Genomic DNA, 26,025 nt, shown 5'->3' on the forward strand with positions numbered 1-26,025 from the left:
CACGCTTCCGACCCTATTGGAACAACAAGTGGTATCAGAGCCTAAGGTTAATCGTAGTATGCTCTGTGGTTGCAGTTTAAACTGATCTTCCACATCAGAAAAGATTTCCTTAGGTATATTGAAAGATTATGGAGAAAACGGTCGGTGTAGGAGCTTCAACATCGTCCATGTGGACAAGACCGACAATTGCAAATGCAAGATTGGCCGTGGAGATCTTTGATGGCACGGGCCATTTTGGTATGTGGCAAAGTGAGGTTCTAGATGCCCTTTTTCAGCAGGGTCTAGACATTGCCATTGATGAAGAGAAATCAGATGATGTACAGGAGAAAGATTGGAAGGCGATCAATCGGTTGGCATGTGGCACAATTCGATCATGCCTTTCTCGAGAGCAGAGGTATGCTTTTTCAAAGGAGACTTCTGCAAATAAGTTGTGGGTGGCACTTGAAGAAAATTTTTTGAAGAAAAACAGTCAAAATAAGCTCCACTTGAAGAAAAGACTGTTTCGCTTCACATACGTCCCAAGTACCACAATGAATGATCACATCACCAAATTTAATCAGTTAGTTACTGATTTGCTGAATATGGATGAGACGTTCAAAGATGAAGATTTGGCTTTGATGCTGTTGGGGTCACTTCCTGAGGAGTTTGAGTTCCTAGAAACTACTCTACTTCATGGCAGGAGTGATATATCTCTGAACGAAGTCTGTGCAGCCTTATACAGTTATGAACAGAGAAAGAATGACAAACAGAAAAACTCAATCAGAGATACAGAAGCTTTAGTAGTCCGAGGTCGTTCATACACTCGGAAGAAAACTCAAAAGGGGAGATCAAAGTCAAAGTTCAGACTCGGGAAAGATGAATGTGCTTTTTGTCATGAGAAAGGCCACTGGAAGAAAAATTGTCCAAAGCTGAAGAATAAGGGAAAAGCTGCTGTAGATGCTTGTGTTGCAAAGCATGATACCAGTGACTCTGAACTATCACTGGTTGCATCATCATCGTCGTTCCATTCAGATGAGTGGATATTGGATTCGGGTTGTACCTATCATATGTCCCCTAACCGGGAGTGGTTCTCTGATTTAGTAGAACTAAATGGAGGAGTTGTTTATATGGGCAATGACAATGCCTGTAAAACTGTTGGGATAGGTTCAATCCAATTAAAGAATAAAGATGGATCAACCAGAGTTCTGACTAATGTTCGGTACGTGCCCAGTTTGAAGAAAAATCTCATCTCATTGGGAGCCCTAGAATCCAATGGTTCAGTTGTTACTATGAGAGATGTGATTTTGAAAGTGACATCTGGCGCACTTGTGATATTGAAGGGCATCAGGAAAAATAACTTGTATTACTACCAAGGTAGTACAGTTATTGGAGCAGTCACTGCAGCTTCCGGCAACAAAGAATTAGACTCAATACAGTTGTGGCATATGAAGTTGGGACATGCCAGCGAAAAATCCTTGCAAATTCTGGCAAAGCAAGGATTGTTGAAAGGTGCAAAGGCTTGCAAATTAAAATTTTGCGAGCATTGTGTTCTGGGAAAGCAAAAAAGAGTGAAATTCGGTACTGCTATCCATAATACAAAAGGTATTTTGGAATATGTTCACTCAGATGTGTGGGGGCCTTCCAAGACACCTTCATTGGGAGGAAAACACTACTTTGTTACTTTTGTTGATGACTTTTCCAGAAGAGTTTGGGTGTATACCATGAGAACTAAGGATGAAGTGCTTAAAGTTTTTCTTAAATGGAAAACTATGATCGAAAACCAGACTGGCAAGAAAATCAAGCGGCTTAGGACGGACAATGGAGGGGAATATAAAAGTGATCCGTTCTTCGATGTGTGCCAAGAGTATGGTATTGTTCGACACTTCACAGTTAGGGATACACCACAGCAGAATGGATTGGCCGAGCGTATGAATCAAACATTGCTGGAGAAAGTTCGATGTATGTTGTCCAATGCTGGGTTGGGCAAGCAATTTTGGGCTGAGGCTGTGACATACGCTGGCCATCTTGTTAATCGTTTGCCATCATCTGCATTAGAAAGAAAAACTCCTATGGAGGTATGGTCTGGAAAACCGGCTACAGATTATGATTCCTTACATGTGTTTGGAACCACTGCATATTACCATGTGAAGGAGTCAAAGTTAGATCCGAGGGCAAAGAAAGCTCTCTTTATGGGAATCACTTTTGGAGTGAAGGGATTTTGACTTTGGTGCTTAAGCACAAAGAAAATGATCTATAGCAGAGATGTTACCTTTGATGAATCTACCACATTGAAAAAGGTAGCAGATAAAGATATTCAGATGAGCAATACTCCACAGCAGGTGGAGTGTACTCCAAAACAGGTGGAGTTTGAGCAGATGGGGATTTGCCCAGTTAATAAGTCTAATTCTCCAGCCACAATGGAGGAATTAGAGGTTGAAAAGGTTCTGACCCAAGAACCACTAAGTACACCAGAACCAGTTGCAGTTGCAAGGCCACGGAGAGAAATTCGTAAACCTGCTCGATTTACTGATATGGTGGCCTACGCCCTTCCCGTTGTTGATGATATTCCTATCACTTATCAAGAAGCAATGCAAAGCTTAGAAAGTGATAAATGGAAAAGCGTCATGGATGAAGAAATGCAGTCTCTCCGGAAGAACAATACTTGGGAGTTGGCGCAATTACCGAAAGGTAAAAGGGCAATCGGATACAAGTGGGTATTCGCAAAGAAAGATGGATCTCCTAGCAAGAAGGATATTCGCTACAAGGCAAGATTGGTAGCTAAAGGCTACGCTCAGAAGGAGGGAATTGACTACAATGATGTATTTTCCCCTGTTGTGAAGCATTCCACCATTAGAATTTTGTTAGCCTTGGTAGCACAGTTGAATTTGGAGCTAGCTCAACTTGATGTTAAGACGGCTTTCTTGCATGGTGAGTTAGAAGAGGAGATCTATATGACTCAGCCCGAAGGATACACAGATGCTGGTGGTAGAAATTAGGTTTGTAAGCTGAACAAATCGCTATATGGATTGAAGCAATCCCCGAGGTAGTGGTACAAGCGATTTGATAGCTTTATGAGAAGGCAGAAGTACACAAGAAGCAAATATGACAATTGTGTATATTTGCAGAAGCTGCATGACGGATCTTTCATTTATCTACTCTTGTATGTTGATGATATGTTAATCGCTTCGAAGAGCCAAAATGAGATAGATAAGCTGAAGGCTCAGTTGAATCAAGAGTTCGAGATGAAAGATCTAGGTGAGGCCAAGAAGATTCTCGGCATGGAGATAAGTAGAGATAGACCGAGAGGCAAGCTCTGTTTAAATCAGAAGCAATATCTAAAAAAGGTATTACAATGTTTTGGTGTAAATGAAAACACAAAACATGTAAGTACCCCACTTGCTTCTCATTTGAAACTTAGTGCTCAATTATCTCCGAAGACTGAAGATGAAAGAGAATATATGGCGAAAGTCCCATATGCTAATGCAGTTGGGAGTTTGATGTATGCGATGGTGTGTACGAGGCCTGACATTTCACAAGCTGTTGGAGTTGTGAGCAGGTATATGCATGATCTTGGAAAAGGACATTGGCAAGCTGTGAAATGGATTCTACGGTATCTTCGAAAAACCGTAGATGTTGGTTTAATTTTTGAACAGGATGAAGCACTTGGTCAGTTTGTAGTTGGATATGTTGATTCCGACTTTGATGGTGATTTAGATAAACGTCGTTCAACTACAGGGTATCTGTTTACTCTTGCGAAAGCCCCAGTGAGTTGGAAGTCTACCTTGCAGTCTACAGTAGCTGTGTCTACTACAGAGGCAGAATATATGGCAGTTACAGAAGCTGTTAAGGAGGCTATTTGGCTTAATGGATTGTTGAAAGACTTAGGAGTTGTTCAAAGTCACATAAGTTTATATTGTGACAGTCAGAGCGCTATTCATTTAGCGAAAAATCAAGTCTATCATTCAAGAACCAAGCATATCGACGTAAGATATCACTTTGTGCGGGAAGTCTTTGAAAAAGGAAAAATTCTACTTCAGAAGATTCCGACAGCAGATAATCCCGCAGATATGATGACCAAGGTGGTAACAACAATCAAGTTTAATCATTGTTTGAACTTGATTAACATCCTGAGAATTTGAGCACCTTCAGGTGTATGGCGCTCGAGAGTGCATTTGTAGGCACTACAAAAGATAGCTTTATCGAATTTGGGGAGTTGAAGGAAGTGTGTGAAGATGTGATTATCCTAATCAAATCTTCAAGGTGGAGATTGTTAACATTAATGGGAGACAACATTAATGGCAAACAATACAAAGTGGTGCAAGTTTAGCACCCTAAAGTTGACTTTGAAAAAGTGGCATGGGATAATTTTTTTTGATCCTTGAGATAATGGGCTATTTATTGTTTGGTCCTTAAACCTCAACTATAAATAGGCCTTCTCATTTCTCATTTCAATTCATCCCAACCAATCTTTCTCTCTTAGTTTTCTTTTTCTCCCATTTGAGAATTCTTAAGGAATTCTATTTGTTTATAATACTTTGAAGATAGTAAAGTTATCATCTGGTGTTAGTGCCCGAGGACGTAGGTATAATTTACCGAACCTCGTTAAAACTCTTGTGTTCTTTCTTGTCCTATTTTTCTTTCAATATTTGAGGGTATAATAGTAGTATTTAATTGTGCTATTAAATTACTATAGAAGGGATATTCTGTTTAAGGAAAGACTTGGTATTTAAGAGATCCATGTGATCCACCTCTCTTCCCTGGGAATTGAACTTTGTGTGATTTTTTAGTACAATAATTTACACGCTTCCGACCCTATTGGAACAACAATAGTTTCATATGCATGTTGTTTTCGTAGCCGATTGACAACCTTAAAACAGATGTAATTCAAGTATCAACGAGGGAAACAAAGGTCACCTTGAACTCCAATTACAATACGAATTCAGAGTAGTTTAAGCCTTGCCTCTATCTTCTCAAAGTTGATCATCATACCCCCTTTAGTACCACATGGAATATCCCTCACCTAATTTTTTTAAATGAAAATAAAATGAAATAGGACATTATAATGAAGGCCAAATGATGCACAGTGTTCACAATTTGGGGGAAAGAAAGTTACCAGATCTGTTTGAAGTGTAACTAGAACAGGCTCATACTGGGTTATCAGAGGCATCTTCAAATGGAATCCTGAAGATAGTAAATTCTAAGGAGGCTGAAGCTATGTCACTCTAACTTATTTATTTTGAAACAGTTATGTCTGACACATTTTTATATAAATATGAATGTAGGGATATAATCCGCCAAGTAATTTTCAAATACATTAAACAATAAAAAAAAATGAAACATAAAAGTAACCAGCACCCACACCAAAATCCGAATAAGACAGACCAATAAGAGCTATTATGAATAAAAAAAAATAGAAGACTTTAGTCTGACCTGGCTCTGGTATCGTCTTTAGAAGAGCTCCACCCCTCCAATACACACCAACATGACCTTCTGGGACTTGATGCAAAATGGATAAGGTATTTCTAGTATTCGAAGATGACGGAATCATTACCCGAAAAATATCATTAGTACCCCCTCATGATTTCAGTGCTAAAGTGGTTTTTGCACGTTCATTTTGAGGTTTCTAAAATCTTAGAGGCAAGAATGCTCCAGCTGAAGAGCCTAAGGAACTTGCTGACTTCCATATAAACTTATACTGATTCTCAAAAATAAATCAAACAAATTCGAGTCAATTCTCACCAACTTTGAAGAAGAGAATGTTAAGCAACCATGTTTTTGAGGAGTGTAAAAAAAAGGAGCAATAATTAAAGATCTAGGCCAATTTGCGCGGGGTTTTGAAAACAATTCAATGCCGAAGATAAAATAGCTTAAAAATGTGAAGTGATACGAGGGATATTATAAATTTACGTTAAACGACTTTCAATTTCAAGATTTCTGAATGCTAATCAGAAATAAGTTCAATCCAATAAGAGTTGCTTGACATACAAACAAAAGAATTCAAATCATCACCCAAACGAAAAACATTCGAACTTATTGAAACAAATGGAAGAGCAGTAATAATAATAATAAAGATAAAGAATGAAGAAAGCGCGGAGAAGCAAGAAGCAATCAAGAGCATTAGTGAGATATAAGAGTGTATATTACAGAATGCGGAGAGAGAAAAGAGGTTTACTATGGAGGCGATAAAGAGGAAAGCAAATGCAATCATGATGATTGGAAAAAAATCGCCATTTTGAGGTGGCTGTCTGGCAGCGGTTCTATTTTGCTCTGGACGATCCATGGCGGTTAGTGTATAACACTTTTTTTTCTTTTTGTTCTTTATATTTCTAACTAAAATAAGTCTATATATGAGATGAATGGGGATGGTTGATGTTTCACACATGGAAGGTGGTGTTGGATGGATCCAAAAGGTTGGAACTGGTGACTGATTGATTCGTTTGTTAGCCGTAGAACCAAACTTTCTATTTTCCGTAACAAATATATAATTAAATATCATCTTCAATCTTCCACGTTAAATTAAAAGTAAATATTTATATCTATTTTATTTTATTCTTCATTAAATTAAAAATTAATTATAATATAAACTATCAAAATCTTAAAAATTTAAAAATACATATTATATTATTTTTACTTTTCCAATTATAATATTTTTTAAAAATTATAATTTTTTAATAAATAAATAAAATATATTTTAATTAATATATACCATTAACTTTGAATCGCACTAAATAATAAGTAATTAATATATTTTATTTAAAATATGTAATTACATTTTTATATTTATTAGAGCATATTATATTGATAACATAAAAGTACTATTTTATTTGAATGTCGTTGATTTAAAAATTTTATTCCATAAAAAGAGTGTAAGGCATCTCTTGAAGCATTTTAAGTAGGGGTGTTTATTCGGTTAACCGACCCGAAATTACTATAACCGAATTAACCGACCTTCCAAAAATTTTAACCGTTAACCGAACCGATTTTTTTTAAAAAAATTTAACCGAACCGAAATTTTTTCGGTTAATAAGGTCGGTTAACCGAATTAACCGAAAATTATGTATTTTTTATTTTTGGTTAAAAATTACCCGAATTACCCGAATTACCTGAATTACCCGAATTAACCGAATTAACCGAATTAACCGAATTACCAAAAAATACCCGAATTTTTTTTATTTTTTATTTTAAAATTTAAAAAATTTATAAATTATTAAAGTAAATTGAGTTTTAGACTTTAGTAAATTGGGTTGTCTTTTAGTTTTAGTTTTATTGGATTGGGTAATTGGGTAAACTTTAGGGTTTGTTTGGTTGGGTGTAATGGCTAATCCATTACACCCCGAATCGGTGGCCCCACTGAATACAGCGTTTGGTTCGCTGTATTGCCGTAATACAGGCTTATTACGTTGCGGACGGATTCGGCATTTTCTCTGCTTCAGCGCCGATTTCTAATCCCTTCCAAAAACAAAGATTAGCTATTACGTCTCTGTTTTGATTTTCTTTTTCAATTTTTGCCCTCAGCTTCATCTTCTGCTTCTGTAACTTTCTTTCCAACCATCTCTACGTTTCCCTTTTTTTCCATTGATTGCAGAGGAGACCTAGATATTTAAGGTAATTTTTATTTTTTCCTCATTCTCCTTATTGCGTTCTTCATCTTCTTCTCCTTCTTCATCCAGGTAACTTTCCTCCTTCTACTTCTTCCGTTCTTCATCTTTTATTTCCAATTTTTCTTAGCTTTGTCCGTCGCATATCTTCTCTTCTCAAGGCTGCTGTTTTGTTTCGCTCAAATCTATGGCTACTTTCACCTCTTTCTCTCTTTTTCAGTACTCTTTTATCTGTTTATATTTTGTTAATGTTAAGGATAGAGTGATAAAGTATTGATTCTGGGTATTTGATTTGGACAGTAATTATGCAACGACTGGAAGGATTGTTGCAATTGTGAGAGCCTCACCACGACTCTCTTCTTCTCTCACCTCTATCAATTTTCTAACACCAAATCACTCACGCAGGTATTTTTCTTTTCTTTTTATTTGGTTGGGAAGTTCTCTTATTTCGGCATTCAATTGATGAATCTTCTTTTTCCTTTTTCATGTCGGTTTCCTTTGTTGATAGATAGTTCGAAACCATCTGTTAATGCTAATTATGGTGTTGTTATCTAGAATTTATTAGAGAAATAAGAAAATTTAAGTGAAAGAAAAATTAAACATGGGGTGGTCAGTAATATTCCTTGTGTTTCGATATGTAAATAAGTTGAATCAAATTATTATGGCTTGATCACCAAGTTTGTAAATAAGCATGCAGGGATGGAAATGGCTCAACTCATATGTGGAGGTTGTCGAACATTTCTAATGTATACATGTGGAGCAGCAAGTATAAAAATGTTGCACCAGGTACAATTTAATGATTTTGTGCATGTGATATAAATTTGTGGTTGTAATGTTTGGAATTGCAGAAATGATTCTGTTAAAGAAGAATGGAAAATTATTTTTGTGCTTTTAAGAAAATATAATGCTTGTGGGTTGAAGATCTGTTTCTTCAATTTGTTTCTGTACTGTAAACGAGTTTAAGGAATCTTATTCATTTTTCTTTTCTAAAAAAGGGGGAATGCGATTCCATTTCCTGATTAGTGCTTCTTTGTGCTGTATTTGGTTTTCCAGCGTTACAATGTGTCGAGCATGAATGTCTTTTATTACCTTTATATTCTTTGTTTCTATTGTCATTGTCATCTTCGTTTGGTAGTCTTCTGAGCTACTTTAGTTCAAGATATCACTGGTGGATAATGGCTGTTCTAATCAAATTTGAGAGTGAGTACAAACCATATGGTATTTTCTGTTTTGTTTCTTCATTCATCTCATACCATTGGTTTTCCAGGTTGCCTTGCAATACGATTAATAGGTTACCTTATGTTTTGTCAGTTTTTTCTCTCTTTTTTCACCTTCTGTTCTGGGGACATACCTCTCAAATTTGGTCTTACTGGCCATTCACTTATCAAATATTTAAATTTTATGCAGCCTTTCATGCTGGGGTATAGATTTTCTTACATTGCAATATATTAGACATAAATGGTTTAATGGTATTGATTGCCCTTGGTCAAATAAATATCAGTCAAAAGGCTTTTTCTTTGCTAAGTTTTCTAAATTTAATCGGAAGGATTAGAACTTATTATCCGCTTTTGCCCATCCAATAAATATTTTTTAGAGAACCTTTGTGAGATACTGTATATGCATGAGTATGTTTATAGGGAAAAAGTTAGAACTGTCATTGGCATAATTTATGTTCTTAATGGTAGTGTATGTGATGCGGAATTATGCAATTAGTTTTGAATTTGCTCAACTGTTTAGTTTTTATGTTTGAGCTGCTTCTTACTTCAGCTTTGTTAAGCAGTGTTTCTTGCTGCAACTTATAAGTTCAGGACAAGCTGAAAAATCAACGAGCTTCAGCTCTTCCATGATGAGAATTTTTCAGCGTGGTCTTTTGCGTCAGAGGTGTTATATCATGCCATGAACTTTAGCTTCATTTCTTTTATGCAATAGATATTGAGGGTTCTATATCTCACGATTGGTGTCATGATGTATTTATGTCTATTTCTACAGAGATAAAGAAGCTCCAAGATTAACTGAGAGTGGTTTCCAATTCTTGGTCATAAGAGTAATACTTGTTGTAAATTTGTTCATAAGGAACTCATAAATGCTATGGCATTTACAACAATTTTCATAAGTTGTTCATAAGGATGAGGATGCCAAGGTTCGAAGCTATGGAGAAGGCTGGTAAGGACGACGACAGCTTTCACCAGCATTTGTAATGTTGTTTCTTGAAGATATGTTTTCTTTCTTATCACTCTTATGTTAACTTACAGATGTTAAGAACAAATGGGAAAGTAGCTAGTGGGGTAGAAAGTTGATTGTCCAGAAGAGAAGAGCATCTCTCAACGACTTTGATAGGTTCAAGCTTATGTTGGCTAAGATCAAGGTCAGTTTCCAATACACCCCCTATTGTGTCTACCCGTTTTATACCAGAGTTCTTTTCTTGAAAGCACTTCCTCAAAACTTCAATCGAAGCTTGACGAGCTGTAATACGGTTTTGCAGAGGTCTGGAGTCATCAAGCAAGAACTTGCTAAGCTGAAAAAGGAGAATGCATCTTGAATTTGATATTGAATCATGGATTTTTGTTAGTTTTTGTCATCAAACATTCTGCAGGTTGTTCTTTTTGTAATTTTTTCTTTTATTTACAAATGATTAAAAAGATTAAAGATCAGTTGAGAGATCTTTGTTTGCTATATTACATATTTTATAGTGAGTTTAATAGCAGGATATTGCTTTGCTTGCTGCAATTTTTCGTATCAAAATTCTGGTATTTATTTATATTCCCTTTATAGCATAATGAAAAATAAGACACTTAAGCTGTTTAAGTTTATAAGCTTCAAAATAAAAAGTTTTGATGTATTGTTTAGACAAACTCGAGCTGCTCAAGCTAGATATCGAGTTAATTATCTTGCCTTAATTTATGTGTGTATATACTAAGTTTTGCTGATAATAAATATTAACCATTCATTCAGATAATTTTCCTATACATATGTATTTGTGTATATAAAATCATGCATTTATAAAGTAATAAAACACTGTCCAATACAACCAAGCATTTGGTTTAAATGATTGATACATGATCAAAACAAAAAGAATAAGAAACAAAGAATGAGTAACAAACAGTTACATGTTAATTTTAATATTAATTATTTCAAATGATCTTTTATTAAATTCATATAAGAATTTGAGTAAATTATAGTATCATATATTATGATTTGAGTAAATTCATATAAGAATATTGATTATTAAGAATTTTATTAAATTATATATTTTAATTATAATATATTTAATAATAATTATGTTAATTTATATTTTATAGTATCATATATTATGATTTGAGTAAATTCATATAAGAATATTGATTATTAAGAATTTTATTAAATTATATATTTTAATTATAATATATTTAATAATAATTATGTTTAAATATGATTAAATTATTTATTATTGATATTAATAATCTTATTAAAATTTAAATAACAATAACAATAATCATTTACCAAAACAAATTTATGCTAAGGGTATTCTAGTCATTTTAGTTTTTTCCATTATGCTATTACACCTCTATTCCATTCAACCAAACACAAGATTACTATTACGCCTCTATTCCATTACATTCAACCAAACAGTTGATTTGCTATTACACCTCTATTCCAATACACCTCTAATCCATTACACCTCTAATCCAATACAGCGAACCAAACGTGCCCTTAGTTTTAGTTTTATTGGGTTGGGTAATTGAGTTTGGGTTGGGTTGGATAATTTTATTTATTAATTTTTTCGGTTAACCGAAAATTTTCGGTTAACCGACCGGTTTCGAACCGAATTAACCGTTAACCGAAAAATCATAAAAAAATTAACCGACCCCCGACCGAAAAAATTCGGTTAACCGACCGATTAACCGAATTCGGTCGGTTAACCGAATTTTTTCGGTTTTACCCGAATTATGCACACCCCTAATTTTAAGTGTCGGAATTCTAACCATTAAAAAACGATAACACGTAGATATTAAAGAACATAAATTGATTTAAGGGTTTTTACAAAAATAATATAAAAAATTAAAAATTACCAAAATGTTATAACTTTTTTTTTTATTTACCAAAATATATATAATTTTTTATTTACCAAAATATATAAAAAAACAAAAAAAATAGAAAAAAAATCTGGACTGATTTAACAACTCCCTGAGTGAAGGGAACACTGTTGGCGGCACCAAACAAGGGAACCCTGTTGGCGGCACCAAACAAGGGTTTCCTGTTGGCGGCACCACTCGTGTTATAAACACGAACTCTGTCCAGCTGAAACAAGAAAAATCAGAAGAAAAAGAAAAGAAAGAAGAGGTGCTGTGGAAAAAAAGAGAAAAAGAGAGAAAGAGAAGAGAAAAATCAGGTATTTTTTTAAAAATAATTGATTATGTTATTATTATTGTTTTGTATAATTTGTATTTTTTTGTTTTAGTTTAGTTATTAAGATTAAAATCAATAAAACTCAAATTAATAGTTTTAGTTAGGTTTTTATTATCAAAATATTACAAAAAAATAAAAATTTTATAGTATTATTATTATTATTATTATTATTAAGATGTTACTTAGTATTATTGTTAGTAAAAAATTAGTATTATTTTTATAGTTAGTTATTAATAATTTTAGTTAGTATTATTTTGTATATAAAATTATTAATATTATTATTGTGTTAGTTATTAGGATTAGTGGTTAAATGGTTTTCATGTACAAAATTGAATATTGAAACATTAATTTTTTTTATTTAAGTTATTTATTATCCGTGCGAGATGTTTTACGAGATTTTGTTTATTTTTTGACAGATTAAATATTGAAGATGGATGCTAAGTTTTTTGTATGCGTTTATTTCGACGGAGTCATCTTGACAATAAGTGTTGGATGTGTATTTGAATGTCAGCAACAAATAGCAATGAGATTTAATAGAAATGTCTCGTTTGATGAAATGAAGGCGATGATTAATGCAAAAATTTTAAGACGTTGTGGGAGAAGGATAGTAAAAATTTTCTACAAGTTTCCAGTTTCGACAAATCCAGTCAAATTCGTCAAAATGGAACTACACCATCGAACCATTAATTTTAGGGGTGTATGGCACATGTTTGTACATTAACACGTTTGTACTTTTTTGTATCAATTTAATTATTCTAATTTAATTATTCTAGTTTCAGTTATTGTGGTTATTGTTCAATTTCTTTTTACCAATTTAATTATTTTAAAGTTGCATTATATTAAAGCTTAATTTAAGGTTATATGCCTCCATTTTCGATATAATATTAATAATTCCAAACGCCATATACTATTTTATAACTTAATTTGGGTACAATGTAATCATAATCATTTGTATAGTTTTTTATCATTACACATGAAAATTTTACAATATTAGGTCAATTACGACCCGATCCGGACGACTGTCCAACATGAAAGTTTCGGTTAGGGCATTTATTTTTAAAAAAATACCTGGTTTTTCTCTTCTCTTTCTCTCTTTTTCTCTTTTTTTTCGCAGCACCTCTTCTTTCTTTTCTTTTTCTTCTGATTTTTCTTGTTTCAGCTTGACAGAATTCGTGTTTATAACACGAGTGGTGCCGCCAACAGGGAACCCTTGTTTGGTGCCGCCAACAGGGTTCCCTCCACCCAGGGAGTTGTCAAATCAGTCCAGGTTTTTTTTCTGTTTTTTATTTTTTTCTGTTTTTTTTGTTTTTTTTATATATTTTAGTAAATAAAAAAATTATATATATTTTGGTAAATAAAAAAAAATTATAACATTTTGATAATTTTTTATTTTTTATATTATTTTTGTAAAAAACCCTTGATTTAAACCCAAAATTTTTAGTTAACTCAAGTAATACCATGGATGAATCCTCTATATGCTAAATGTCATGGTTCTAACCATGTCGTGCACTAGCTTTTCAAATGGCCATAGTATCATGCACTTGCTTTTTAGAGACTTTAAAAGTTGCTTAAAGGCTTTGATTTTTAAAAATATTTTTATATTTATTTAAAAATTAATTTATGAGAAATAATTTTTTTTTACACTTTTATAGATAGGAACTAGGATAAAAATTTTGATGTTTAAAATTTGTTGAGAAAATATTTTTGAATTTATATTGACTTGAAACAGGCCTATTCACTAATTAAAGTTAAGGTTAAAATCCTTATTTTCAATTTATTAATTTTATAAAATATTTTTAATGTTTAGAAAATTATTTAGTAATTGATTTAAGTGTAACTGCTTGTAAGTATACATGTAATATGTTCAGGTAATTATTGTAATTAGTGGGTCTCACTGAGTTGAGTGTAATTAAAAAATTTAATTGTAATAATTACACGATTAATTACATCCAAATCTAATTACCGTATGACTTTCCAAACACTTATATATTACTTTTTGGGATTAAACGGCTGAATTTTATTATATTAAAGAGAAAAAACCACAACCGAATACAAACTAAAAAGTCCATAAACAAAATAAATGGACCGTGAACATCGGCCCAACCCAGCTAAAACCAGGAGTTGCTTTAGAAGCATCTTTTCAGCATCAGCAACAATTAACACGACTCCTGACAAAACTTAAGAAAACAGCTTTCATAATTGCTTATTTGTCAATGTGTGTTTGGGATAATTGTGACAAAATTTATATAAAAAAATATTATTATTTAAATCTTAAAAAATTCTAAAATTATGACAAAAAAATATATTATAAAAAGTAATTTACGTATCATAGAAAGTGTTATAATATATTTACTTATAAAAAAGTTATAAATCAAAAAGTTTATATTAACTTATGTACGTGTCCATATCCTATTATAAAAATAACATTTTATTGTTTTTTTATTTTCACGTTTCATTTTTGTTTCTAAAAATTATTTTTAAAATTTTCAACCAAATACTTTTTCTTTAGTGCTTTCAAACAAAAACGATCTCTTTTTATTTAACCCAAACGGAATTTCTCTTTTCTTTAATCCAAACGGAACTTCTCTTTAAATTTAAAAAAATACTTTAAAGGTAGCTTATTTTTTAACATAACGATATCTAAATAAGATAATACCTAATTTGTGCAGTATTTCACACCATCAAAGTTTTATCATTTAATTTTGAAGTGAACCTAAAAATACCTCTTAAAAACGTTTTAGAATGAAAATCATTACGGCTAAAAAGTTAGAGTGTATAGTGTGACACTAAACAACACAAGTTGATTCTAACCCTGAAATTTTTATATTAATGTGATATGCTTTATTAAAAAAATAAATCAATGAGTTTGAATCGGATTAGACAGTTGGATAAAAAATAAGTCGAGATATTAACTTGAAAAATAATATCAGATCAGTTGAATTACAAACTAATTAAATCGATGGTTGAATTATTATTATTATTTTTAATATTTTATAAATATTCATGATATTTGTTAATGAGTTACATAATGGGTTTGAGCATAAGTTGAATTCTAAGAACATAACAACTTTTATCATGCAGTCTATTTTTTCCTTCTGAAGAAAATGTAAATTCCTTTTTACACGATAAATTTTAAATTTACTTCATTTTTGCGCGGGATGTGTTCCTGCCTGCATTTGCCGAGCCAATTCGATTTTAACTTGTAACTTGTAAGAGGAGAAGTGTTACGACACGCGCCATCAGCTCGCGTAAGGCGAAAGTTCCATTACAAAAGTCCAGATTGCGCGGTTTATCGGTTAGTATCAGTAATAAGCATGCTCGACCACTCACTTCATCGAGGGAGTATCCGTGCGTTGCTAACTCCATTCGAGGGTGGCGAAAAATGCTCACCCTCACCTCCGCCAGCTCCGCTCTAACATTATTCCCGGAATGCAAAACCCAACGGCGCCGATTCGCAATTTCGGCGGCGGCGGATGATAAGTTCCCTTCCTTTCTACCAAAACAAATGGAAGAAATCAAAGACCCATTTGCCCGAAAACTCGCCACCCGAATCGAAAGACTGCCCGTAAATGTGAACTCTCTCTTCCTCATCTTCTTCTTTAGACTTATATATGGTTTTTTTTCAGTCATTATTTGACTTATAATGGGCTATTAATTTTCTTATTAACATTTCAGGTTAGCTTCTCAGAAAAAAGCATTATGAGTAGTTGCGTGAAGCCATTGATTCAGAGCAACCAAAATCCAGTGGTTCTCCTTCATAGCTTTGACAGGTCTTTTTATATATATTATTTTCTAACTAAACACGTTAGAAATGATGACCCATTTTAGCTATTTGTATGATTATGCTTTCTTCATTGTCCAGTTCTTGTTTAGAATGGAGATACACATTTCCATTGCTTGAGGAGGCTGGTTTGGAAACTTGGGCTATTGACATTCTTGGTTGGGGTTTCTCTAATTTAGGTTTGTTTTGTTTTGTGTGTCAAACAACTTATGGTATGTTCCTCAGTTTTAGATCCTTTTTATTTATTTACTTGTATGTTCATTTCTAGAAAGAATCAAGTCATGTGATGTAGCATCTAAGCGTGGGCATTTCTATCAGGTAAATCTTCTTATCTCTACAATTTTCAATTCATAGAATGGCATATGATTTAAGCAGTGAGACTGTAAAAATGGGGTAACTTATATAAGAGTGTTAAATCGAAATCAGATTGATGAGAGTGGTTGAACATATTGGCATCGAGGCAAGTTTTAGCATATAGCAGGTGGTTGCCCTGAGTCCAACTTCCTCGTGTTTCATTATGTTGAGATTAAACTGGCTATCTCTTATTTACAGCTGTGGAAGTCATACATCAAAAGGCCAATGACATTGGTCGGGCCAAGTTTGGGCGCTGCTGTTGCAGTTGATTTTGCAGTCAACCACCCGGAAGCTGTAAGCATCTTAGACAATTTGGAATAAGATTTTTTCTCCATTAGACTAGTTGAATAGTAGAGTGTTAAAAATAGAATGTCGGTAATGAAAATGTATTGCAAAGAAAAAGAGAGAGATAAATAAAGAACACACAGATTTTACGTGAAAATCTTTTTAGAAAAAAAACCACGGGTAGCGGAGAAGATAATTCACTATGTCGAATTTGAACGATTACTATATCTATTTATAGGCTTGTAAAACCATATTCTAATAAGAGTGTCGTAAGATTAAAACACCTTATTCTAATCAATATCAAATAGATGGAGCTTATTCTAAAATAAAATAAAAGAAGTGTAGTTCTATATGGATTTTATTTTTCTTTTATTTTACCAATGTATTTTATTTAAATAAAGATTCGGGTCACTTAATTCTAACAATTTCCACCTTAACAAAAATTCTCAATGAGCAAGTTCTTCATCGCGAACTCTCAACGAACAAGTTCTCCACCTCTTCCATAAAACCCCTTAAGGGTTTAACTTCAACAATGAACACTAATCAAGTCTAAGCAATGCTCAAACTTTGGTTATAGGAAGTAACTTAGTCATCATAACTGTAAGATTTTCATGAGTACTAATTTTGCTTACAACAATATCACCACGAGTAATAATATCACGAACAAAATGATACCGAGCATCAATGTGTTTTGTTCTCTCATGAAACATTTGATCTTTTGTAAGGAAGATGACACTCTGAATGTCACAAAATACTGTATTGATTTTAAGGTCTTCATTGAATTCACTAAAGAGTCCATTCAACCAAATAGCTTCTTTACAAGTCTCAGTAATCGTTATGTACTCAGCTTCAGTGGTAAATAAAGCGATTGTAGTTTGCAAAGTGGTTTTCCAACTAATTGCACAATCTTCGACTGTAAAGACATAACTTGTAAGAGATCTTTTTCTATCAAGGTCTCCAGCAAAATCAGCATCAACATACCCAATGACTTCATCTCTAGTTTTTCCAAACTGTAAGCAAACATCAGTAGTACTTGTAAGTATCTTAAAATCCACTGAACTGCTTTCCAATGTTCTTTACTGAGATTCGCTATGTATTTGCTAACTGCACTGACTGCATATGATAAATCTGGATGTGAACAAACCATAGCATGCATGAGAGATCCCACTGCACTAGAGTATGGAACATTTGACATGTACTCAATTTCATCATCTGATTGTGGAGACAAAGTCGATGAAAGTTTGAAATGGGCTGCTAAAGGAGTACTAACAGGCTTAGCACTCTGCATATTGAACCTGTAAAGAACTTTCTCAATGTACCCCTTCTGACTTAGGTACAATTTACTTGTTTTTCTATCTCTGAAAATCTCCATACCAAGTATCTTCTTTGCTGGTCCTAAATCTTTCATCTCAAATTCTTCACTTAGTTGGGCTTTGACCTTTCTTATCTCTCATTTATCTATCGATGCTATCAATATGTCATCAACATAAAGGAGTAGATACGTAAAAGAACCATCACTGTTTTTCTTAAAGTAAATACAACTGTCAAAGTTATTTCTTTTGAAATCATGAGAAGTCATAAAGGAATCAAACTTCTTGTACCACAGTTTTGGTGACTATTTCAAACCGTAGAGAGACTTTTTTAGTAAGCAAACATAGTCTTTTTTTTTCTGAGACTGTAAAACCCTCTGGTTGTTGCATGTAAATATCCTTCTCAAGTTCTCCATGCAAAAATACAATTTTTACATCTAACTGCTCAAGCTCCAAATCATGCATGGCCACAATACCAAGCAAAACTCGAATCAAACTATACTTCACAACTTGGGAAAACACATCTGTGAAGTCCACTCTTGGAATTTGACTGTAACCCTTTGCAACAAGCCTTGTTTTATATCTGAGTTCTTCAACTCCTGGAGTCCTCTCTTTTTTTTAAACACCCATTTACAATGAACAACCTTTTTACCTTTAAGAAGTTTCACAATATCCTATGTTTTGTTTTTATAGAGTGCTTTCATCTCCTCTTGCATACCAAACATCCACTTTTTTGAGTCTTCACAGCTAACCACCTTAGAATAATTAGATGACTCTTGGTTTGCATCTATATCTTCAACCACATTTAAAACATAAGCAACTAGATTAGCCTTGACATACTTCTTTGAAGGTTTAATTTATCTTCTAGTTCTGCTTTTGGCGATAAAGTATTGTGGTGAAGAAGCAACTCTATTCTGAATTTTTGTACTGGCTTGAGGAGTCGACTCTGTTGTAGATTCTGGATTATCTGATGTTCTATCTGCTTTTGATTTTCTTTATTGAAAGAGCCTTTAAGAGATAAGTTAGGTAGCATAGCAGTTTCATAAAAAAACATCTCTACTAATCACAACTTTTCTATTTTCAGGACACCATAACTTATACCCTTTTACACCAGTTTTATAACCAAGAAAAACACATTTAATGAATCTCGGTTCCAATTTTTCATTATCAATATGAGCATACATAGAACACCCAAAAATCTTTAAATCAGAATAGTCAGCAAGATTACCAGACCATACCTCTTGTGGAGTTTTTTTCTCAGTGGCAACGAATAGAGATTGGTTATCAAAAAAAATGTAGTAGAGGCTGCTTCGGCCCAAAACAACTTTGGTAAGTTGACATTTGACAACATACATCGAACTTTCTCCATTATCGTTTTGTTCATTCGTTCTGCAACGCCGTTTTGCTGTGGAGTATGACGAACTGTCAAGTGTCTCATGATCCCTTCTGACTTGCACAGATTATTAAACTCATCAGAACAGAACTCTAAGCCATTATTTGTGCGGAGATATTTTATTTATTTTCTCGTCTGTTTTCCAATCATAGTTTTTCAAAACTTAAATGTGGAAAACATATCACTTTTCTGCTTTAGGAAGAATGCCAAAACTTTTCTGAAAAATCATCAATAAAAGTTAGAATGTAATTAGCTCCACCTTTCGAAGGCACTCTGGATGGCCTCTACAGATTAGAATGAATATACTCCAACATTCCCTTCGTGTTATGGATTCTTTTGGTGAATCGAACTCTCTTTTGCTTCCAAAAAATATAATGCTTACAGAACTTCAGTTTGTAAATTCCTTACCCATCAAGAAGTTATTTTTTGTTTAACTCTACCATTTTTTGCCCTAAGCACATATGCCAAAATTTAGTAATATCCTCATTTGACAAGGAAAAGAAAGCGACAACTATATCATCAGTAATAGTAGAACCTTGCAAAACATATAACTTGGTAGTCTTTATTTGCCCTTTCATCACAACGAGGGAACCTTTGAAAATATTCAAAACCCCACTTTCAGTTGTGTATTTGTACCCTTTTGAATTAAGAGTACTCAACGAAATTAAATTTCTTTTCAATTCTGAAACATGTCGTATGTCACTAAGTGTTCTGACAACTCCATCAAACATCTTAACTTTAATTATTCTAACACTTGTGATTTTACACAAAGTATTATTTCTCATCAAAACAACACCTTCAGACATTGTTTCTTAAGTTGTAAACCAATCTCGATTGAGACTTATGTGAAAGGTGAGCCCGAATAAAGGATTCACTCATCGCTCACTTTAGAATTGACAGAAGCGAGTAGAAATTCACCATCGCTATAGTCTTCTACAATATCAGCTTCACCAGAATTTTCTGGTTGTTTTCCCTTTTGAATCGCAACCTCCGTTTTGATATTATTCTGTAGCTTATAGCACTCAGATTTAATATGCCCTTTCTTCTTGCAGAAGTTACAAGTTTTACCTCTGTTTGAAGACTTCAATTTACCCTTAGATTTATCGCGAGGATTCCGTTCCTGTGTCCTTCCATAATCATCATCAACATTCTGATCTTGTCTCTTACGAACAATGAGACCCTCTCCTTGAGAGTCGATTTTAACCATAAGATGTTCCATCTTATCATACGAGGTCAAAGAATCATAAACCTCATCAACTGTCAAAGAATCATAAGACGAAGGCAACGAATAAAGTCGAATCAACCCTAGATCTTCCTTATCATACTGAACCTCCATGGCCTCCAAGTTTGAGATAATTTTTTTAAACACTATTAAAGTTTTCGACATACATATTTGTTCTAGCCTCTTCCATAATCCAGCGGTAGTCTTCTCCTTCGTCACATCCTGTAAAATTTCGTTAGACAAATGCATATGTAACTGTGTTAATGCCTTTTTATCATTGCGCTTCTTCTCTTCCTCTGTCAATGTCGAAGGCATCTTATCTACCCCGAGCAGGGCTTCTTCTAAGTCCATCTGTGCAAGAACTGCCTGCATCTTTATCTGCCGCAACGCAAATCTGGTATTGCAATCCAACAGTAGAATTTCATACTTCAAAGACGCCATTACCGTGATTAAGATGAATAACCCGGAAGCTCTTATACCAATTTTTTAAAAATAGAACGTCGGTAATGACAATGTATTGCAAAGAAAAAGAGAGAGAGAAATAAAGAACACACAGATTTTACGTGAAAACCCTTTCGAGAAAAAAACCACGAGCAGAGGAGAAGATAATTCACTATGTCGAATTCAAATTATTACAAGAGGAGTAGGCTATGTCTATTTATAAGCTTGTAAAACCATATTCTAATAGGAGTATAATAAGATTGAAACACCTTATTCTAATCAATAACAAATAGATGGAGCTTAATAAGGTTTAAAAAATTTTATTCTAAAATAAAATAAAAGAATTGTAGTTCTATATGAATTTTACTTTTATTTTATTTTACCAATGTATTTTATTTAAATAAGGATTCGGGTCACTTAATTCTAACATAGAGTTATATTTTGGTATTGATTCTACTAATAAATGCCATGATGCTTCATGTAGCTCATGACACGCAATTACTTCTTTGTTTAGGTTGAAAATCTTGTTCTGATCGATGCAAGTGTATATGCGGAAGGTACAGGAAACCTAGCAAAGTTACCTCGAGCAGTAGCCTATGCTGGGGTTAGTCTTTTTAACTACTCATAAAAGCCTTGAATCTCAATGATTATGGCAATCCCTAATGTTTATAGTTATTTGTCTCATTTATATTCTCCACCTGAAATCTTTCAGGACAACCTTGTGTGTTATGAACAGTCGTTTTTCTTGCTCATCAACTAAATTGTTCTAGATTTTTCTTTTTTGATCATTCTGGCTTCTTTTTGACTGAATTTTCTCCTTTTTGGTAAAAATAACAAAAGGTTTTTGTTGAGGATCGACTCGTATAAACAACGAACAAGAAAGAAAAAGAGAAAAGAAAATTTGGCCACGCAAATATTTTACGTGGAAAACTCTTCCGAAGAGGATAAAAATCACGGGCAAAGGAGGTTTCGACTTTTCATTAAATGAGTAAACAAATGATGGTACAATATGAAGAAACCCCAAAAACAAAACCCTAACTCTGGAACAAAATTCTCTCCATAGTTACCATGAAACTCTCACTAAAATTCATATGCGACTACATCTTGTTGCCTTCAAAAGAAAAACTTTTGTTGATTGGTGTAACAAAATAGAGATACAATAAACTTAGATTAGAGTTATAATCATATTAAAATATTCTTGGAATAATCAGATTCCAATTGGGAGAAGCAATCCTGCTTAAAGTCTAAAACGCGGCTGCATAACTTGGAGAAATCGCCATGACGTCCCATGCATGCTCGTCATGACATCACCGCCACGTTCGTTTGGGGTTTTGTCACGACGTCACCTCTATTTTACCTCTTTTTCGGTAAATGATAAATGTGAGGCATACCCCATGGTTTTCATTAACTACCTACCTCTGTTATTTGGGAAATAATAAGCAAACATGTTAAATGACTTCATCTCATTTTTCCTAACTTTTTCCACCTTAATTTTTGTTGGCATTTCCAATTTTGATTCAATGGTCGCTGATGCATCTCAACATCTACAAATAAGTCTAGTTTTACTTGTGTTTTCTCATACTCTCTTTTGTTGGCTAATTGCATGGCTTTGATATTGGCATCACAGTTTAATGCTTACCAGCACATGTTGGGTACTTTTTCTTTTTCCCTTTGTGAGAAGGGGGTCGGCTTGTTAAATCTATGTTCCTCATACTCCAATGTGAGTGTTAGATATGGATATGTATTGAACACATGGTCAATATTTTTCAAGTTTTTCATGTATTTCGAGGGTTCTTGGATTGTCATGTATATATATGTCCATATTCATGTTCAAATGTGGATTGAAAACAGATGCATCAAGCAAAATGAACAGCAGGATCATCATAGTTCCGTAGGTTTTCTCACATATCAGTGTTATAACCATAGACTTTTTTGTGAATTAGGTATCTATATTGAAGAGCTTCCCGCTACGCTTATATACAACTTTTTTGGCATTCAAGGGTGTGTCATTTGACACCGGCTTAGACTGGGTTAATGTAAGTTTTCTTCACTAAAATGATGCTAAGAAAAGTAATCCAATAGTTATCAGATTAATTATTGTGTATTCCAGGAAGCTAGTACATTTTTCAGTATTGCAGGTTGAAGTGGGTATCTAATAGCCATTCTGTTCTTGTACCCCTGTACAGATTGGTAAACTGCATTGCCTATATCCTTGGTGGGAGGATGCAACTGTGAGTTTTATGATCAGCGGTGGTTACAATGTCAGCCGACAGATAGATCAGGTTTGTCCGACTTTGAAGTTCTCATGACCCTCACACTTGAGTCTGAGTAGTATGACTACTGACAGTTAATATTAATTTCAGCTTTATTGTTTCAATTAGTTTTTATTTTGATAAAATTTTCAACTCATTTCCAAGAGGGAACCTTGAGTTGCTGACATGAAATATGACCTTGATTTCAAACTGTGCTAAATTCCACTTTGTCTTATTATCTTTAGACTAACAGTACTTCAGAAAATACTTTAATATATAATTAAATGAAAAAATCCTGAGCAAAATTAAAACATATTGTAGCATTTGGACAAGTTAATTTTATCTTGTAAAAGGAGGGAATTCATTTTGATGAATGGAAAATTATTCTAGGGAAATACACCATGCCATTCTTGCTGTGCATTGATTCTCCTTGTTGTGTATTGTTGTATTACTCCTACTCTTCATTTCTTTGGCGCATAGTTTAAATACAGGTATTGGGTTATGAGTCTCCAAGACTTCTTTAAATGCATGGTTTTCTTTTTCTAAATGAAATTCCCGAGTCTGGCACAAACACCGTGTCTGAGTAACATAGATGTGTTGGATGCATCTCAAGGTCCTATACATTCTTACATGCATTTGAAAAACTTAAAAATAAATAAAGGACTTTTCTTCATATGGAGTATTGTGAGCAGATATTTGTATGCCTTATATCACAAAATAAATGCAATAAAATGTGTAAATTTTCATGCAACTTGCAAAATTTGTTGTACAGGTGATGCAGAAGACACTTATCATATGGGGTGAGGATGACCAGATTATTAGCAACAAGCTAGCAGTGGTTAGCAACTCAAACTTTTGCTCCATACAGGCATCAGAATACTACCATAAAGTGGCTCTCGGACATGATTGACAAATAATAACAATAATGATATACGAATTGAAGTTCCGGTGTTAATTTACTGAAACTTTGAGCTGATCCAGTAGCAAAAGTGAAAATTAACTTATTGAATTGCATATTGCAGAGACTGCACTGTGAACTGCCGAATTCAATTATTCGCCAAATACCCGATTGCGGTCATCTTCCTCATGTAGAAAAGCCAGATTCTGCTGCCAGATTAATCTTGGAATTTATGCAGAATCACAGCTGCCAGAAAAAGGCCCAGTTGGCCCCTACTGAAGAAGTTGTGTATTAATCGTGCATGACTGAAATTAAAGACGCAGCATATATTATATAGCTTTCATCATAGGTGTGTTGATCATGATGATTATCTTCGTTTCCACTTCTTTTTTGTGCCGAAATTTACTGCCATAGCGTCATTTCATTCATGTTACAAACTGTTGTTTTAAACCCAAAGCAAATAATATGGAGCTTTCCTTGAAACTCGCAATTTAGGTTCAGTTTAAAATAAAAAGGACAAATTTCACCGTTATGCCATCCAATTATTACTAAACTTTTATATTATTCATCAAATTATAAAAAAGTTACAATTTACTCACCAAAATTTTCAATATTGTTTTTTGTCACCCAACTGTTAAACAGTAACAGAATAATGATAAAGACAACTTTTTAATTTGCTCACTAACTTTTTAATGTTTTCATTTTAGTCATTAAATTATAAGAAGTTACAATTTGCTTACTAATGTTTTGACATTGTTTTTTGCCACACAACCGTTTTTTAGCATGGTTTTTTAGGAACACTTTATTGAGTTGAATCATTGAGAAAATTATGCTAAGGATTCTATGAAGATTTTTAATGTGATCGAGTTTTTTTATTTGAAGAGATTTATTTTTCTAAAAAGACTACTACTAGAAGATCTTTGTTGGTTCATTCCACATTGAACCTGTTTGAGTGAAATTGTGGAGACGGAGGTTCACATCGGTTATACTTTCGATAAATTAATTTGTATCTATTTGAAATAAGTTTGTTCATTATTTATGTACAATATTGGGAATATTTATTTTATTCATCGTGAAGAACTTATTTTAGTGAAATTATTGTAAACATATTATTTTATTTGTCAAGTTTGTAGTTAAGCTTTTAAGGAGAAAATCTTAGTGGGGGAGAGTAATTATGTATAGGAATAATGTTGCAATTTTATGAGTAAGTTAAATAACATCTTGTACTAAAGAGTGATAATGAGTTACTCTTTAGCCAATATTTGCTCGTTCATTGTGCTTTGCATGTAAAAGTCGTTGAGGACAAATACAAATGATATTAATGTATATGGCAAAAATTTATTAAACAAATTTGTTCAAAAAATTACAAGTAGACTTGATCATGGATGAGGTTAGGCCGAAGTAAAATTTTAAAACTGTTTTCTAGGCCTGACCCAGAAAATGGACTTAAAATCTTGCCCAAGCCCAACCCAAATTAAAAATTATAAACCCGAGCTCGACCCGACCTGCCCGTATTAAATTTTTTTAAATTATTTTTTATATAAAAACAAATTTTAAAAAATATAATATATCAAATAACTAAAAACATTAAAATAAATGTTTCCTAATAAATTGAAAATACTTTAAAAAAATTATACTTAAATAACACTAAGATAGTTGCAACTTAACAAATAAATGTCTCTAAAATAGTAGCAAAATTAACAATAAAATAAGAGTTATACAATATTCAAATAATAACAACAAAATAGTAGCAATATAATAGCAAAATGATAGCAAAACAACAACATAACAGTAGCAAAACATGGAAAAAAAAGTTTAAGCTTATTCAGGCTGGGGCCCAAGCCAAAAAATCCTACCCGAGGCTTGACCCATTTATAAAACGGATTTTATTTTTTGTCCAAGCCCATTTTTTGAGCCTATATTTTTTGCTCAAACCTTCCTACTTTTCGGGTGGGCCTTCGAGCTTGGGCAGGTGGCTCGACCCATGATCAGGTCTAATTACAAGTACATTATGACGAAAAATTATACTAAGACACTAGATCCCTACATAATTGTCTAAATGGATTACCTCAATATTTTCCTTGCCTTTTTAGTCTCCGATTTGCAACTCAACTCCCTATGCGACA

The 26,025-nt window shown here is 33.3% G+C and overlaps 1 protein-coding gene and 2 long non-coding RNA genes across 5 annotated transcripts; all 3 read left to right on the forward strand.

Annotated features, from left to right (window-relative positions):
- The first annotated feature begins 7,988 nt into the window (after positions 1 to 7,988).
- On the forward strand, positions 7,989 to 9,639 carry LOC121224188 (uncharacterized). Its single transcript, XR_005921768.1, has 3 exons — positions 7,989 to 8,363; positions 9,358 to 9,458; positions 9,567 to 9,639. It is a non-coding gene; the product is annotated as an uncharacterized lncRNA (long non-coding RNA).
- Positions 9,640 to 9,661: 22 nt separating this feature from the next.
- Positions 9,662 to 10,304, forward strand: LOC121224189 (uncharacterized). The gene is made up of 3 exons (XR_005921769.1): positions 9,662 to 9,740; positions 9,830 to 9,942; positions 10,060 to 10,304. It is a non-coding gene; the product is annotated as an uncharacterized lncRNA (long non-coding RNA).
- A 4,814-nt stretch (positions 10,305 to 15,118) lies between these two features.
- On the forward strand, positions 15,119 to 24,382 carry LOC107946377 (uncharacterized hydrolase YugF). Of its 3 annotated transcripts, XM_016880673.2 has the most exons (11): positions 15,119 to 15,534; positions 15,639 to 15,733; positions 15,826 to 15,923; positions 16,013 to 16,062; positions 16,297 to 16,392; positions 21,264 to 21,353; positions 22,377 to 22,469; positions 22,693 to 22,785; positions 22,936 to 23,031; positions 23,774 to 23,839; positions 24,024 to 24,382. In XM_016880673.2, exons 1-11 carry the CDS (start codon positions 15,346 to 15,348, stop codon positions 24,192 to 24,194), a joined length of 1,137 nt encoding a protein of 378 aa, XP_016736162.1. In that variant the 5' UTR covers positions 15,119 to 15,345; the 3' UTR covers positions 24,195 to 24,382. The 3 variants fall into 3 exon arrangements, with proteins under 3 accessions (XP_016736162.1, XP_016736160.1, XP_016736161.1); XM_016880671.2 differs by lacking the exon at positions 22,377 to 22,469; XM_016880672.2 differs by lacking the exons at positions 21,264 to 21,353; positions 22,377 to 22,469 and having other exon boundaries at positions 15,170 to 15,534.
- The last annotated feature ends 1,643 nt before the right edge of the window (positions 24,383 to 26,025 follow it).

Source organism: Gossypium hirsutum, chromosome D12 (genome assembly GCF_007990345.1).
Source record: "Gossypium hirsutum isolate 1008001.06 chromosome D12, Gossypium_hirsutum_v2.1, whole genome shotgun sequence".
In the NCBI taxonomy this organism is placed as follows: domain Eukaryota; kingdom Viridiplantae; phylum Streptophyta; class Magnoliopsida; order Malvales; family Malvaceae; genus Gossypium; species Gossypium hirsutum.

What these genes read in the sequence shown, in the direction of transcription:
- LOC107946377 (XM_016880673.2), top strand. Translation starts at nt 15,346, where the DNA reads ATGCTCACCCTCACCTCCGCCAGCTCCGCTCTAACATTATTCCCGGAA. An exon ending in TTGGGGTTTCTCTAATTTAG is followed by an intron (nt 15,924 to 16,012) that starts GTTTGTTTTGTT and finishes GTTCATTTCTAG; the next exon opens with AAAGAATCAAGTCATGTGAT. An exon ending in CCGGCTTAGACTGGGTTAAT is followed by an intron (nt 22,786 to 22,935) that starts GTAAGTTTTCTT and finishes ACCCCTGTACAG; the next exon opens with ATTGGTAAACTGCATTGCCT.